A 14,060-nucleotide genomic window follows, 5' to 3' on the forward strand; every position below is an offset into this window, starting at 1 on the left:
GATGCCGCTGGATGCCACCCCGCCCCAGCGGGATTCGTGGTTCGCGCCCCTGTCCATCGACCTCATCGTCAAGGTCCTGAAGACTAGTTTCTTCCACCCCTTCATCGCCTGGATTGTCCCGCTATGCTTCCGCGCCCAAAACATGTTTTGGGACGCACCACCCATGCTCGTCTCTATCGCCTGGGCCACGCTCATCTCGCTATCCTGGATCGCCGCCACCATTAACGAGCGTGTCGCTTTCGGTCTACCGCGCGAGGTTGATTTGAGCGAGGAAGTTATCGTCATAACGGGTGGAGCGAGCGGGCTAGGCTTACTGATTGCCGAAGTGTATGGTATGCGCGGCGCTACAGTTGCTGTGCTGGATGTGGCTGAGATGGAGAATGGCGAGGCTCGGGGCGTGACCTACTACAAGTGCGATGTCACGGATAAGGACCAAATTGCCCGCGTGGCCGCCGAGATCGAGAGAGATGTACATCCCCCACACCACCACCCCCTCCATCCCTTTGGAAGCATTGTACTTACTAACAAACTCTCTTCTTTAGCTCGGAACACCAACGGTCCTAATCAACAACGCAGCTATCGTCATTGGAAAGCCCCTCCTCGACCTCACCTTCCCCGAGATTGAACGCTCCCTATCGACCAACCTACTCAGCCACTTCTACACCCTCAAAACCTTCCTGCCCGCTCTGGCGCGAAATGAGCGCGGGGGCACCATTGTGACTGTCTCATCTGTCATCGGTACTGTTGGAGCGGCTCAATTGACCGACTACGCGGCTGCCAAAGCCGGCATTTCGGCTTTGCACCGCTCACTCGCCGCCGAGCTTCGCCAGTCGCACCCAAAGATTCGGACCGTTCTCGTCACGCCGGGCCAGCTAAGCACTCCGCTCTTCTACGGGGTGCAGACGCCTAACCGCTTTATTGCTCCCGTTGTTGAGCCGGTTGATGTCGCCAAGGAGATTATTGCTGCGATTGACCATGGCAAGAATGCCGCGATTGGCATGCCGTTGTATGCGCGGTGGATTGACTGGTACCATGTGCTACCAGTCGCGTTGCAGGCAATTGCGAGGCGGTTGGCGCAGGTTGATCGGGCGATGGACACGTTTGTGGGTAGGAAGGGGTTAAAGAGGGAGAGCAGCAAGGAGGGTCCACTGATAGAAGATCTGTAGGTTCTAGGGATGATAGATTGGCTGGCGCCGGCGTCAGATCTATTGAGAAAATGGAGTTTAAAAGCATCTAATTGCATTGGAACGGCGGATACCTAAAATCATCAAGCATGAATACCCGGATGTCCGACACAATGATCTCGATCCAGCCAACATAATGTTAGGATATGGCGGCGTGCCGTAGCTCATCGAGTTTGGCTCTTGTGGGATATGGGTGAACACATTACATTTGCGGCTATTCAACCGGCCTTGCAAGGCATGTTCGGCCGGCCTCAAAGTGGGCAGTTGACCAGTATACAGTACATCGTCGGCTGAGCTTGACGTGCCTAGTTAGCCAGTATGCAGTGTCCGGCCGTGCAACGCACGTTGGGCAGTTTATGGCCGACCGGCTGTACGGTTTAATGGCTTCCTACCACGACATTAGAGCCATATATGCTATGGCTGGTGTGGGTGCTTCCCTACGTGAATAGATATTTTCTGTATATTACAATGACACACACGGCTGTCGTTCGCGATGGTATCGAAACTGTACAAATTTGCAACGGTTGTTAAGACTCTCATCAAGTTAAGAGGTACGCGAGAGTAATTTCAAGTCGGATCGTGTACCGCCCAATAGCTGATCGGGCTCCCGACCTGGAAAGAAAGCTCGTGACACCTGACAGAATTAATACCATGCACGTGAGAAACGAATGACAATCAAGAAAGCGGAGTTCCAGAATATGTGCAGAACCCCCAAAGGATGGTTTAACCGAATACTCGACCCAGATTGGTCAACTTGCGTCGTCTTATCAAGGTGGTGTGCTAGCTGGGATCACAAGCCAGGACGAAAGTGGAAGTTCAGAAACGGCAGGAACGCTCTTGCCAGAACTCCATTGCCGAATCGCGCGGTTGCCTTCACCTGCCTCGCACACATTCCTACCCACATTCCTCCCAAAGTCACTGGCCCTGTCGGCGATGTCACACAGAGTACAGCTTTTTAATTTATTTCCAGGGCCTTGCCGCACAATGATTTCGCAGTCAAGACATCTCCCAACTTTCCACCTAGCAACACCACACCCCCCGCGAACCCCTCAAAACCCGACATTATTGCGCCTACCTCGGCTTTCCACCCTACCTGCTAATAATCATGTGGTGGAATAGCGAAGCAATCGAGAACATGGTCACAAGACAGTTTGTTAGCAACCGTCTTAACTCTCAAGCCGTCAACCGCCTGGATCAGCGCCCAGACTTTGGTGACGACCTCACCGATAGCACGTATTGGGAATGGATCGATGAAAAGGCGAGGAAACTGTTCCTCATTCTTGCCGACCTGGGGATCCCGAATCGCATTTTCGACGTTATCGATAATTCGCTGGAGGATGAAGATCTCCCATTTGCGCTCGACGAAGTGTGGCGCTTGAGGCTGTCGTCTTCTAGGAGCGGGAGAGTCGACAAGAAGTTTTACTACCGGCAATTCCACTACCTCCTTCGAGAGCTTGAGAACGGCACTCACATCGACTATGAAGACCACGAAGTCGTCCCACTCGAGGTGGTCAGCAAAAAGAGCCCGGTTACACAGGGCCAACATGTCGACCAAGTCACCGTTGCCACCCAGCCTGAGATGCTGTTTTGCAGGTGCAGAATACGTCTCGGCGAGGAGCACACCAGTGAGGGGGAGTTCATGGACGACATCGAGAGCATCAAGGATATCCGGAATGAACATATCATGTCGTACTGGGCGTCTTACACTCATAAGGGATATGGATATGTTCTGTTCACCCCACCACCCGAGTTCAGTCTTAAAACTCTCCTCACCACCATGCCAGGCTGCTTGAAAAAGCTGGAGAAGCAGGCTCAGCGCCAAGTCGTGCTCAGCTGGATCTACTGTTTGGCGGAAACAGTCTGTTTCTTCCATGGCCGTGGCCGAGCACACGGCAACATCCGGCCATCCACAGTCACTTTCTCGAAGGACAATTTCGTCTTCCTCACAGGCTTCACACCATTCCACATCACGCATCTGAGCGGCACCACTGAGAGCCCACCATTCGACCGAGAGGCGTACGACTACGCCGCACCAGAGAAAGTCTTTGCATTGCCCTCTTCGTCACCAGGCACGTTGCATCATTGGCTCGATAACGGCGACAACGACGTCCACGCGTCACCATTTAACCCTCAGGCGGCCGACGTCTACTCGCTGGGATGTGTCATTCTCGAACTGGTCAGCTTCCTTTTCAAGAAACAAGGCCGCCCCTTTGCTGCACATCGTTCCGCGAAACATAGGGCCGCAGGACGTGGCGGCCCCTTTTCCGACGCATCCTTCCATGAGAATGTGATACAAATCGAGAGCTGGATGGCGGAGTTGTCCCAAGAGGCCTCAAAGAAGGACGAGCCGTTGTTCAAGGGTATATCGCCACTGCTGCACGTGGTAGAAGGAATGCTCGCCTTCTTCCCCCACGAGCGCATCACCATCTACGAGGTACGCGACAAGATACGTCAGATCCTCGTCGAATCGTGCGGTATCGTAGAGCCTCATTGCCTACGGCCAGGCCTCCAGTGGGACGTTGGTCTGGCCGGGCCCCGGATGAGGTCGGATTCAGAGATGAGCGGGGCCAGTTCGGGCATCAGGTCATTCTCAACCGCAACAACCAAACGGGGAAGCGGGTCAACCGATGGTGACCCCAAGCGAATGAGTGCTGGGACTAGCATTGGAAGCTGTACCAGCTCAAGGGGCAGTGATGGCGGAAAGGAGGCAGCAAGGCCGAGGACCGCGTCCCGTGTGAACCACGATAGTAGGACGGCAGCACAGTTGAAGATGATCGCGCTTGCGCAGGTATGTCGTGCGGTGTGATGGGGGCTTGGAGGGCGGCAGGGCGGGTGGTTGAACTCGGGGGAAACAGTTTTTGTTGTGAGCAAGGAGCTTCGCAGATGACTGGACCCAATGAACAACTCGCTTGCCGATTTTCCCACCCATCATATCATCCGTGATTCCATTGTCGTGGACAGTTTGACCGTTGAGCCTTGATCGGCACCTTGAAATACAGGGTTAGGGTTGTTGCCGGGGTTGCGGGTGGAGCGCTTGGAGCACAATAAGCGGATGGTACCGGAGCGCAGTGCACAGTAGCATCCGGATGCACCAACGGCGGGTTGTTGCATCTTTGCGAAAAGTCTCCCACATCGTTCTTCTCCCCCGTTTCCCCCCTCCTTTTCAACTCGTAGCGTCAGACGACGTCATCTCGAAGAACGCGGGCGACATGCCGGATTTAGGCACCCAGTCGGCCCGGAATGCCGTTTCAGACAGGAACAATTGGGCCTGCCCCTCGCGGCCGCCCACCGACAGGCGAATCACCCTTTTCTTGGTTGGCTCGTGGGCGAGCTTTCGGGGACTTGGTTGGAATTTGAACACGAGGAATGTAAAGCGGGCGGGAATGTGCAGAAGGGAAAAATATCACTGCCTGGTTGATATCCGATACCTCACCTGATGGGGGCTGAATGGTGAGGGGGAGGACAGACAGCGAGTGAGGCTGGTGGTTAAGATTGTCGGAGCAATTCTTCCTTCTCGTTCACTTTTGTGGCTGCCCACATACCGAGCCACCCCGTCCACGCACTCAGCCCACCCATCTTGAGCCATGCGAACCCATCTTTGTGCCACACCCCCACCCAGTTCCGTCAACGATCTGCGGCTTGCCAGACACAGCATGGATGGCATGGGCGGCACGAACCAAGGCGAGGCAGGTCCCGGCCATCCCTGCGTCGGCTGCTTGGCAACTTAGCTTTTCGTTCAGCGGGCCTGGTGGGTGCAAATGCAATCATCACTGGTCGCTCGCTCGCCTTCTTGCACTTGCGTCCGGGAAAAGCCTGGCAGGGTTGCATCGAGATCCATCTTCAGCCGAGATAGGAAGGGGGAAAGATACACTGGTATCGCGAAACCAAGGAAATGCGACCGAAGGAAAACTAGCTGCAAAAAAGCCCGCGTCATAGAATGGCTGATGAAAAACAGAGGCATGCTCGGCATGTCAGGTTCTTTTTTTGGGGACCGCCCATCCGCTTCTCAATATAGAAAATGGGGAGCTATGATGACTTCTTTTGAGGCTTAATTGTCTCTGTTCTATTGACTTATCTCATTCACCGTCTGTCGCTCTGTTGTCTCGCTGTTCCCACTTATACTTGGATCTGCCCTCATTGTTGCTTCGATACGACGCGATAACGCGAACCCCCGTCGGCGAGGAGGGTAAAGAAAAAACGGTCGATCATCGCAAACTGCGACCTGGCCCGCGGCCACTCACCTCTCTTTCGGAAGGTGGACGACATTTTTCATTCTCTCGCCCATCCCGACGACTTGCTCTTTCTCTCGCTAGATCGTCACTCGCGCAGCTCGCATTGCCTAGGGACGGGAACTCGAGAAAACACCCGCCCTTTCTCGCGCTGTCCTTCGCTCTGTGGTGTCTCTGACGCACCTTCCCGTCGCTCGCTTGCCAGCTTTCGAGACAAGACCGGAGCTTTTGTCGCTTCATCTTTCTCCACCGACAGTTCCGGGACCGAGGGATCTTTGTGTACATGAGCTAGAGGGGGACCTCTCCTGCCTTACCTCGACTTATTTACTTTACTTTTGACAGTCGCACCACCGACCCGCCACCTTGACTCTTGCCCGACTGTGTCACTTTCGCTTGGGGTGGCTGTATCGACCAGAGAGGCACTGTCTGTCAGCCAACATCACCCACTCACTCAGCCCTCGGCGATTTCATTATTCAAGGAGAGAGAGCAACGCGAAGCTGGGTTAACGCCACATTCCGTTTCTTTCCCAACAGCCTCGCACATCGGACCTCTTACACCTTTTTGCGGCGCAGTCGACAGGTCAACCTTTTTTATCAGCAAAGCCGTTTCGAGTAGCAGGGGTATTTTTGTTCGATGTTGGACGGGCGGTTTCAGAGGTAGCGCCATCCTCGTATGAAGTTCTGAGTGCACTTCGACGTTTAATCCCATTCTTGGCCCTTATTTTCGAGGTGCCTTATTTTCTTCATCAATTGCTCAGCATCTTTCTCCATTCATCTCTTGGCGGCCTGGGGAAATAGGAGTGAAGGAAGACAGGAAGACAGCAATAAGCAATGAAGCTTTCTTGGCTCGCCTCGGCGCTGCTGATTGGGGGTGGAGCAACAGCTTCCACATCGTCAGGCAAGGCCCTTGGGGGTGAGACTAGATTGCTTCTTAAGAAGAGTGAGTTCAAACTTGGCATCAACAGCAACGGGACTGCCTCGGGCAACCTTAAGCTAACTTACCGCTCAGGTGTTCCATACCAACAACAACGGCAAGACCGCAGCCTAGATGGCGCTTCCGTGCATCAGCAGCACCAGCACCAGCAGCAGTCTTTGCCCAGCGTCAATTCCGCCGCCACGGCGGTCCACCTGGACAAACTCACGTTGAACCGAACTCGCCCCGATCATCTTACTAAAACCCAGTCTGAACAACATTTGGAAGACCCATTACCTGTTGTCACTCTACGAATTACTTCTCCGCCAGAACAGAAACCCCTTTCGCCACCACCACCGGTCTCGGCTCCTCAGAAGGAACCATCAACCCCATCCCACGATTCCGACGAGAACGGCGGCTCCCACGTGGACCTCTCACAGGAAGATGCCTCTTCAGCCGTGGGGGCGGGGGGTCCAGCTTCCGCTAACCGAGCCATTGCCGGCATGAGCGTAGGGTTGGTGTCGGTGATGTTGATCTTCACCGTTTTCTTATGAGAGGGATTACCGTTAGGTTTTTCTTCTCGTCGATCTATCTTTTTTTCTCATCATTAATTCCCGTTTTAAGCATTTTTGTTTGACCCGATATCTTCTACGCGGGTCGGGTCCTGGTGTTTGATTCGGCCCAATCCATTCATGCAGCTGGCGAGCGGCGCGACGGCGTTTAAAGGAGTTTATTTATTTTTAATAAGACGAGAGAAGGAAAGGAATGGTTGCTTTCATGGGACAGAAGGGGAATGAAACGGTCATTATGATACCTGTGGGAACGACAGGGGATTGAACGCATTGGATGCCGCATGTGGCTTGGGTAGCTTGGAGAAGTCGATGATGACTTTGAGAAGGGGGCTTCGATACCCTGCTAGATGAGACAGATGTCGGCTATGACGGCGACGACTTGGCAAGTGTCTGACATGGAAGGAAGAAAGGGAGAGGAAGGCAGACGTAACATTCATGGCTGGTCTCCTCAGGTCGGATCTGGTTGGATCGGGTCGACAATGTGATGGACGACTTCATGTGGTATGATTAATTCATAATCTTCCGGTCTATTGTGCAGTAGACTTCGGCAGCATGAGAACTTGGCCTTATGGCTCAATATAACGTCTCGTTCTAGACTTACCGTAGCCACTCCAGTACAGCCGGTGCGTCCGTGTTTGTTATCTCGCGACTAACGTAGGCGGTTCACTCAAGTATCCATACTGTTTTCTTCTGCTTGTTCCATTCCCTGGCTTTCAGAACAACCCGCCCTTCGGTATAAACAACGACACAGCCGTCAGTGCCGCTGCTCCAGCCGCTCCCCATAAAGCCGCGAACAAAACTGTCCTGTCCTGCCACGCCATCAAGGCACCATTTTGAACTACCACTGTCTCGTCAAACACCCGCTTCATGAAGCCTTTCTCCTGGTACCTCTTTCCCCATGACGACGCTTCGCCCGTGTAGTCGTTCGCCGGCCCAAAGGTCTGCAGACTGGGTTTCCTCAACGGGTCGTCCCAGCTCACCGTACTACTGGCCTGGCTAACGGCGCTCATGGTACTGGTGGTGGAGCTCGTGGTGTCTGTACGTTTGTGCTCTTTCCTTGGGGACCCTTTCACAGTTGTGATTGAGATGGACATTTTGTGGTGTTTTGGGGATCGATCTGGTATGAAAGCCGCGGTGTTGTCGCTCTGCTCCACCATGATGACCTCGCCGGCTTCGGGGTTCTGTTTGCCGTCCTCCCCGTGGCCAGGAGGCTCCATAACCGGCCCTTCACTCTCCCATGGACGAACTTGTCTTCTACCCGCCCCACGTAGTAGCAGACAGACTCCATTTCCCGCGGCCATGAGCACGGTCAGTCCGGGCCACCACAGAAGAAAACATATAGCTCGGAGATAGGGGCTGTGTAACGCTGAAGACGAAGAAGGGGTTGATGATGACGATAAAGAGGATGATAACACGATCAACACGGCATCTAGAGCCGTACCCAACACAACCAACAGCGCGCCGAGAAGCCGTAGGAAGCGCAGGCGCGACGGGTTAGCGTTGCGCCGAACCCAACGGACGAAGCGCTCGTGTGAAGATGATGATGATTTACGGAAGATGCTGAGACGAGAAAACAGCGACGAAAACCAAGAACGACGAGGGTTTGGTATAGGGCTTGGCCCCCTCAGCGCGGCTTCGGCCGCCATGAATGCGGATAGGAGAGTGGACGGGTGGGTGGTGTGTTGGACGGCGCGCAGACAAGCCTCGCGATCGCGTTGAGAAAGGCGTAGGCGACGAGGAGCAGAGGGTGAGATATAGAGGCGGGCGATGCGAGAGACTTCGTTGCGATTGGGTTGGATGGTGACTGTGGTCATGTCAGAGGGTATTGGCCTTGGAGGAAGATCGATCATGGAGTGAAAGGGGGCCCGTACAAGGCTGCCAGTCTGGTGGTGCTATCGAATTTGTTGGGCTGAGGATCCCGGCGGTGGAAGGGGGGCTGGAGGGCGGGAGCGGAGACGTAATTGTCATGGTCCCGGGGATGTCCTCCTGCGGCTGGATCGAGTCTAAGAACACACGCTGAGACTCCATCTCCAATATGGCGAGGACCTTGTTCATCCGTAGGCTGCGCTCTCGCTTATGGCTGTATCGGATGAAGCGAGAAGACGGCTCGGCGGCCTGTTCAGGATCCCATGGTGGGGAGAGCGCCCTCTGCCGGGGCAAAAGGTTACCCCAGCGCTGGATGTAGTCCCAGTACCAGAGAAAGAACTGAAGAGGCTCAGCATTGTGCTCGACATGGAAGAGGTAGTCCGTATAGTCGTTCAAGGAGCAGGGCTATTCAGCGTTAGCATACATCATGCGATCTCCGGATGAGTTCACCCGACTAACTGGCGCTGTCTGGTTCTTGATGATGCTTTCGAAAGATAGCTCTGGTGGAATGTCCTTATAGTCCGCTCTAGACGAGCCCGTCGCTTTGGAGCCCATACTTCTCAGGTGAGTTACTCTTGTTAATGACCAAGTCGTGGTGAGTTGCCCGGGCACAAGGAAGCCCACGATACCTCTCTATTAGGTGGTTCCGCGGGAGGCGCAAGGTGAAAGAGGGGGGCTTGAGCAGTTTATCTACCCCTACCACCGACCGTTTGGCCGTGGGGAGCCAAGAGTGGTCGGGGCATAGCTCGCGGTATATATTTCTGACAGAGCAAAACACACCAAACTGGACAACTCAGCTAGCGTATATCAGGCCGAAAACCTTCTCCCGACGCCGCTTCCCTAAGCTGCCTGCCACAAAAATATGGGACGGCCAACCCCAACTGCCCAGGGCCGTCAGCCCAAAGGGTGGTAGTCATGCGACTGGGGTAGAGGAGAAAAATCATGCGACGCACAGAACATGTAGCCCGGGGAAGGTGAGGCTGTCACAGCCCTGGCGGCTAGTAGGCTGTCATATCTCTTACTCTGGTCACTTCTGCTTTATCCAAACCAGGTGCAAGGGCCAGGGGGCCGTGCCGTGCGCGCGGGCCGCACGCAGCATTCGATAACCCGGGAAGCCGGGCAGACGGCCGGGGAATCGGTTGGGGGTTTTCGTTTCAGAGCTCCATTCCGTGAAAGCGGTGTGTGGATGGCTTTCGCGTTTTGGGGAAGCAAATGTGCTCTGAGCAACGTTACGCAGACATCCGCGGATCCTAAACGCTAGTGTCTAAATGTGGTGCTTGAAGTTTTCTGTCACGGAAACACAAGCATCTCGACACCCTTGGCTTGGGGGGTCAGATTGATACCTGTCGATGGGACGATCTTCATGCCCGTGGAGGATCATAGCAGACTGATTCGGATGAAAGGCGATGTTGATGGGAAATGGACAAAGACCCTGAACCAGAAAATCTTGGGTCCAGTAGCAACCTCGGACCTGTTAACAGACACCGTTCGAGTTTTGGCTCCAATATTAACCGATACTATACCATAACACACAGGCGAAAAATCCGGGTTGGTGGATAGCGTCAGAGGTGATGCGGGAAGGGCGAAAGGCCCAAAAGACGCTGACTGCCATGGGTTCACCACTCCGTATCTCGAAAAGAAGGCGAAAATGGCTCGCCAAGTGTGTCGCTCCGGTCTTAGTGTTCGAAGGGGGTGATGTCGCCAGAGGGTGTCACGTCATCTGTCTCATCGACGCGGGGAGCCGCAGATCGTCCCGAAGATTCTTTCCAATATCGATTGAACACATCCACAATGCGGGCCATCGTGAAACTGAAGAAAATGAGAGTAACTGGGAGTTTTGGAGTTTACGGGCTTTTTCCTCCCGTTTCCATTATGGACTCGGGAAGTGGTGAAAGTAAGATTTAAGGTGGAGTAACTGAAAAGGAAGGTGGGTGTGTGAGACTCGGGAGACGGAACATCTGCTTGACTGCTACAGGCGCTAACCTGATCCAACTTAGCTTTGTGCTTGGGAGCCGCCCACCCAGAATTGACCCCAAACCCCGATTTGGCAGTCAACCACATGCGACACACCTCCAAAACCACGAGCTAGTACACCCGCATGCAAGCTACCCTTTCCTCCGTTCTCTTCAGACTGACAAATCTTTTCAAAGGCCTATCTACAAGTTGATTCCCGTCTTCACTCCATAACTCGACCCGCTCACCTCCAAGCTTCGTGGCCATTAAACCGGCCAAGATCGGCACCCCCCGGGCGAATATCTCATCCACTTCCCCCATTTCCATCCACGGGCTCCCTTCGGTTGCGAGGCACTTGTACTAGAGGTTGCGAGAGCAAGGGGACGCCTTGATTTGCCAATGTCATCATCCCCACCGAACGGGTTTGGCAGATCTGTTCTGAGAGGTCACGTCATGTTCAAAAGTGCCTCCCCTTAAGTCTGACTGGCATCGTTACTTGTTGGACCCGTTGGGCTTCACAGCTGGTGCTTTCTAGACGGCAGCATCCGCGACAAGTACCCCAGTTAACCAAACAAACAGCGCATTTATAAACACCGTTTCAGACCGCCTTCACCGTTGATGGTGTGTTGATCAGTCGAACATCAACTGTTCAGCCGGCGTCTTCCCTGTTTGGTATTGCGTACATCTACTACTGTATGTGACTAGCATGAACCGGGAAACGAAAACAGAACGGAACGGAAAAAAACAGAAAGGCCTCATCGCCAGGATATGCTTCGCCGGGTCGTCTTTAAGGGTTAGACACTTCATACCTGATGATGGCCCGAATCGCGGCCTGATATCCCGCCATCGCATGACCGTGTTCTGAAACGTGCGCAGTAAAAGCAGATGGACACCATGGGTGAGAAAAGTCCGTAGTCGCCAATGACATGGCATACACATTCCCCCTTTTCTCATCTATATGTGTCCAGCGCCAAACTCGGATGGTATCAGGACCCCGCAGCCCCCAAATAACAGCAGATATGATGCCTAACCACGTCCTTTTGGTTGTTTCCCGAGAACAAAAAAGTCACCGACAACGCCAGCCCAATGCAAAGTCGCAAACCACACCTAAATCAGCACCATATCCCCACCATACCACACCATCTTATCTCATACAACATTATCGTCCCCAGCCGCTACCTCACGCATTGCCCTACCACAAGACCAGGAGTGTGCCTCACTGTTGCTTGACCAGCACGGCCTTCTCGCGCTCACCCTTGCGCTTCTGGAACTTCTTGTCTGAGTGCTTGCGCTCATTCTCCTCGCGTCGCTTAATAGCCCCCAGCTCGTCACGCTTGATCTCGCCCGCCTTCTTGATCACCTTGGGCAAGTGGCGGTGGCGACGGATTCGCTTGATTTCGGGCATGTGCGAGTAGCGCTCCACGAGTGCCGTGTTGTACTCGAGCGCCTGTCGTTGCTTGGTGGACTTGACACCGCTGCGTTCCGAGGCATTGGCACGCCAGAGGCGGAGGTTACCCTACAGGGTGTTAGGAGGAGAAATGGAGGACTAAGGGGAAGAGTAGGTAGGGGAGAAGAAAACGCACGTCGTCACTCCCACTAAGCATGTACTTGGAGTCCATGGTCCACATGGTTCGGAACACCCTTTGCATACGCTTGGTGTGGTAGATGTCGCGGGACTGGCCTTGGTCACGCTTCCATATCCTGACCGTGCGGTCCTTTACATGGTGTTAGTGAGAAGTTTGGCGGGAAAGTGCCGGGGGACACTTACATAGGAGCCGCTGACAAGCTCCTCACCGGTAGGGGAGAACTCAACATCCATGACGGCTGCTACATGGCCCTTTTGGATGTTCTGTGCGCGATCAAAGTTCCTGGCGTCAAAGATGTAGATGTTGTGGTCTGCGAATGTCAGCGACGCACTCAACCACACGCATATGATGAGAATCACGAACCCTCTGATGCCACAGCCAAGTTCATGGCTTCCATTGGGTTGAAGACGATGCGGTTCGCCGCAAACCGGAGAACGGTCTTAATAACGGGCGCTGCGTTTGGAGGTTAGTTTTCCATGGTCGAGTTCTCGATCTGAGGGTAACGTACTGTTTGTCCGCAGATCGAACAAGATGAGCGAGCGGTCTGTCGCAACAGATCCAACAACCGACGTCTCAACTTGGTTGAAACAAACGTCGGTGATGGTGTCGGTGAAGTTGGGCCATTGTATTGTCTGTGCCGCAGTGCTCTGTTCCAGGTCCCAGACACGAATACACCCGGCACCGGATGAAGCGGCAAAAGAGTTTCCTGTCCTGTGCGCGGACAATGATGTGTATGGCCCGCCTTCCTGCCATGTTGCAATTGGGGTTGTATCCTTTGGCGTGTTGTAGGGGTCCCAGAGTTTGATACCGTCGGTGGCGCAGGAGAGAAGTTTCTTGTCATTCGTGAAGGTCATGCCCTTGACGATATTTGAGCTGGACCAAGAGTTAGGGGGCTGGTTATTCTTCTGAGCAAGAGTGAATACCCACTGTGCGGCCGTCCTCCATACTTCATCATCCCGTGATGTCAGATCCCACACCTTGATCACGCCGTCGCCGGACCCAGATGCTACCGAGTTCAACGAATGCTTGTCCTATGGGAAGTCAGCCTTGCCACCAAACCTCCTTGATTCCACCAAAGTAAAACCAACCTTGCACATGCTGTATACGCCCTGGACGTGCCCGTTCCCCAATTGCCCGAGGAATGGCTTGGCAAACATGCGCTCCCTAGACGAGTCAGTCTATCTCTCCATAATCGGTGTCGTTTTCGGCTATTCTCACAATTTGACCGCATTGAGAGCTCTTTGGCTACATCCAACTATCAGATCCCGTCCAAATCAAATGTTTCTGGGCTGTCCACATACTATTCCCTGGCTCGTTCGAACGGGTGGATTTCGGGAGCGAGGTTGCGCGGCGCGCGCTGCACATCGGAGCCTGGCGCTTGCTGTGTCGAAATACTTCGACTAAGGGCTTTGATCTGCTCGTGCAATTGCAGATTAGTAAGTGGTAGTCTTCAAGTGTCGGGCAACCATGTTCTTGAAGATCTCTAGAAGGGTCGCTATTGATGGCTTCATCGCCGAGCCATACCTTCATGTTGATGTATAAATGTAAGATCGGATACAACTATTGAATGTCATACACAGGCGAGATCGGGGGCGGTTCTAATTGATGTGCTTCGGTGTTGGACCTTGAGTCGCAGTGTCGCGGTTTGGGGACTCGCGAAGCTTAAACGACGGGCCAATTCACCCCTGGTCCAGCTCTAAATTTTGGCGGGGTCTAGCGGCAGAAACTTTCACCGCCCTGGAACACCAGCCACATAA

The 14,060-nt window shown here is 53.9% G+C and overlaps 5 protein-coding genes across 5 annotated transcripts; 3 read left to right on the top strand and 2 right to left on the bottom strand.

Annotated features, from left to right (window-relative positions):
* Position 1: 1 nt before the first annotated feature.
* C8A04DRAFT_28165 (uncharacterized protein) lies at positions 2 to 1,166 on the top strand (the record flags this gene model as incomplete). Its single annotated transcript, XM_062780548.1, has 2 exons — positions 2 to 469; positions 543 to 1,166. 2 exons carry the CDS (start codon positions 2 to 4, stop codon positions 1,164 to 1,166), a joined length of 1,092 nt encoding a protein of 363 aa, XP_062637421.1.
* A 1,123-nt stretch (positions 1,167 to 2,289) lies between these two features.
* Positions 2,290 to 3,990, top strand: C8A04DRAFT_11787 (kinase-like domain-containing protein; the record flags this gene model as incomplete). Its single annotated transcript, XM_062777090.1, has 1 exon — positions 2,290 to 3,990. One exon carries the CDS (start codon positions 2,290 to 2,292, stop codon positions 3,988 to 3,990), a length of 1,701 nt encoding a protein of 566 aa, XP_062637422.1.
* A 2,254-nt stretch (positions 3,991 to 6,244) lies between these two features.
* Positions 6,245 to 6,880, top strand: C8A04DRAFT_28167 (uncharacterized protein; the record flags this gene model as incomplete). Its single annotated transcript, XM_062780549.1, has 2 exons — positions 6,245 to 6,353; positions 6,423 to 6,880. 2 exons carry the CDS (start codon positions 6,245 to 6,247, stop codon positions 6,878 to 6,880), a joined length of 567 nt encoding a protein of 188 aa, XP_062637423.1.
* A 731-nt stretch (positions 6,881 to 7,611) lies between these two features.
* Positions 7,612 to 9,319, bottom strand: C8A04DRAFT_11797 (uncharacterized protein; the record flags this gene model as incomplete). The annotated part of the gene is made up of 4 exons (XM_062777095.1): positions 7,612 to 7,947; positions 8,062 to 8,702; positions 8,770 to 9,169; positions 9,224 to 9,319. 4 exons carry the CDS (start codon positions 9,317 to 9,319, stop codon positions 7,612 to 7,614), a joined length of 1,473 nt encoding a protein of 490 aa, XP_062637424.1.
* Positions 9,320 to 11,933: 2,614 nt separating this feature from the next.
* C8A04DRAFT_28169 (WD40-repeat-containing domain protein) lies at positions 11,934 to 13,833 on the bottom strand (the record flags this gene model as incomplete). The annotated part of the gene is made up of 10 exons (XM_062780550.1): positions 11,934 to 12,233; positions 12,301 to 12,432; positions 12,486 to 12,613; positions 12,667 to 12,756; positions 12,812 to 13,176; positions 13,231 to 13,334; positions 13,392 to 13,467; positions 13,522 to 13,548; positions 13,626 to 13,717; positions 13,828 to 13,833. 10 exons carry the CDS (start codon positions 13,831 to 13,833, stop codon positions 11,934 to 11,936), a joined length of 1,320 nt encoding a protein of 439 aa, XP_062637425.1.
* Positions 13,834 to 14,060: the final 227 nt, after the last annotated feature.

Source organism: Dichotomopilus funicola (assembly GCF_033296635.1).
Source record: "Dichotomopilus funicola strain CBS 141.50 unplaced genomic scaffold C8A04scaffold_27, whole genome shotgun sequence".
Classification (NCBI taxonomy): domain Eukaryota; kingdom Fungi; phylum Ascomycota; class Sordariomycetes; order Sordariales; family Chaetomiaceae; genus Dichotomopilus; species Dichotomopilus funicola.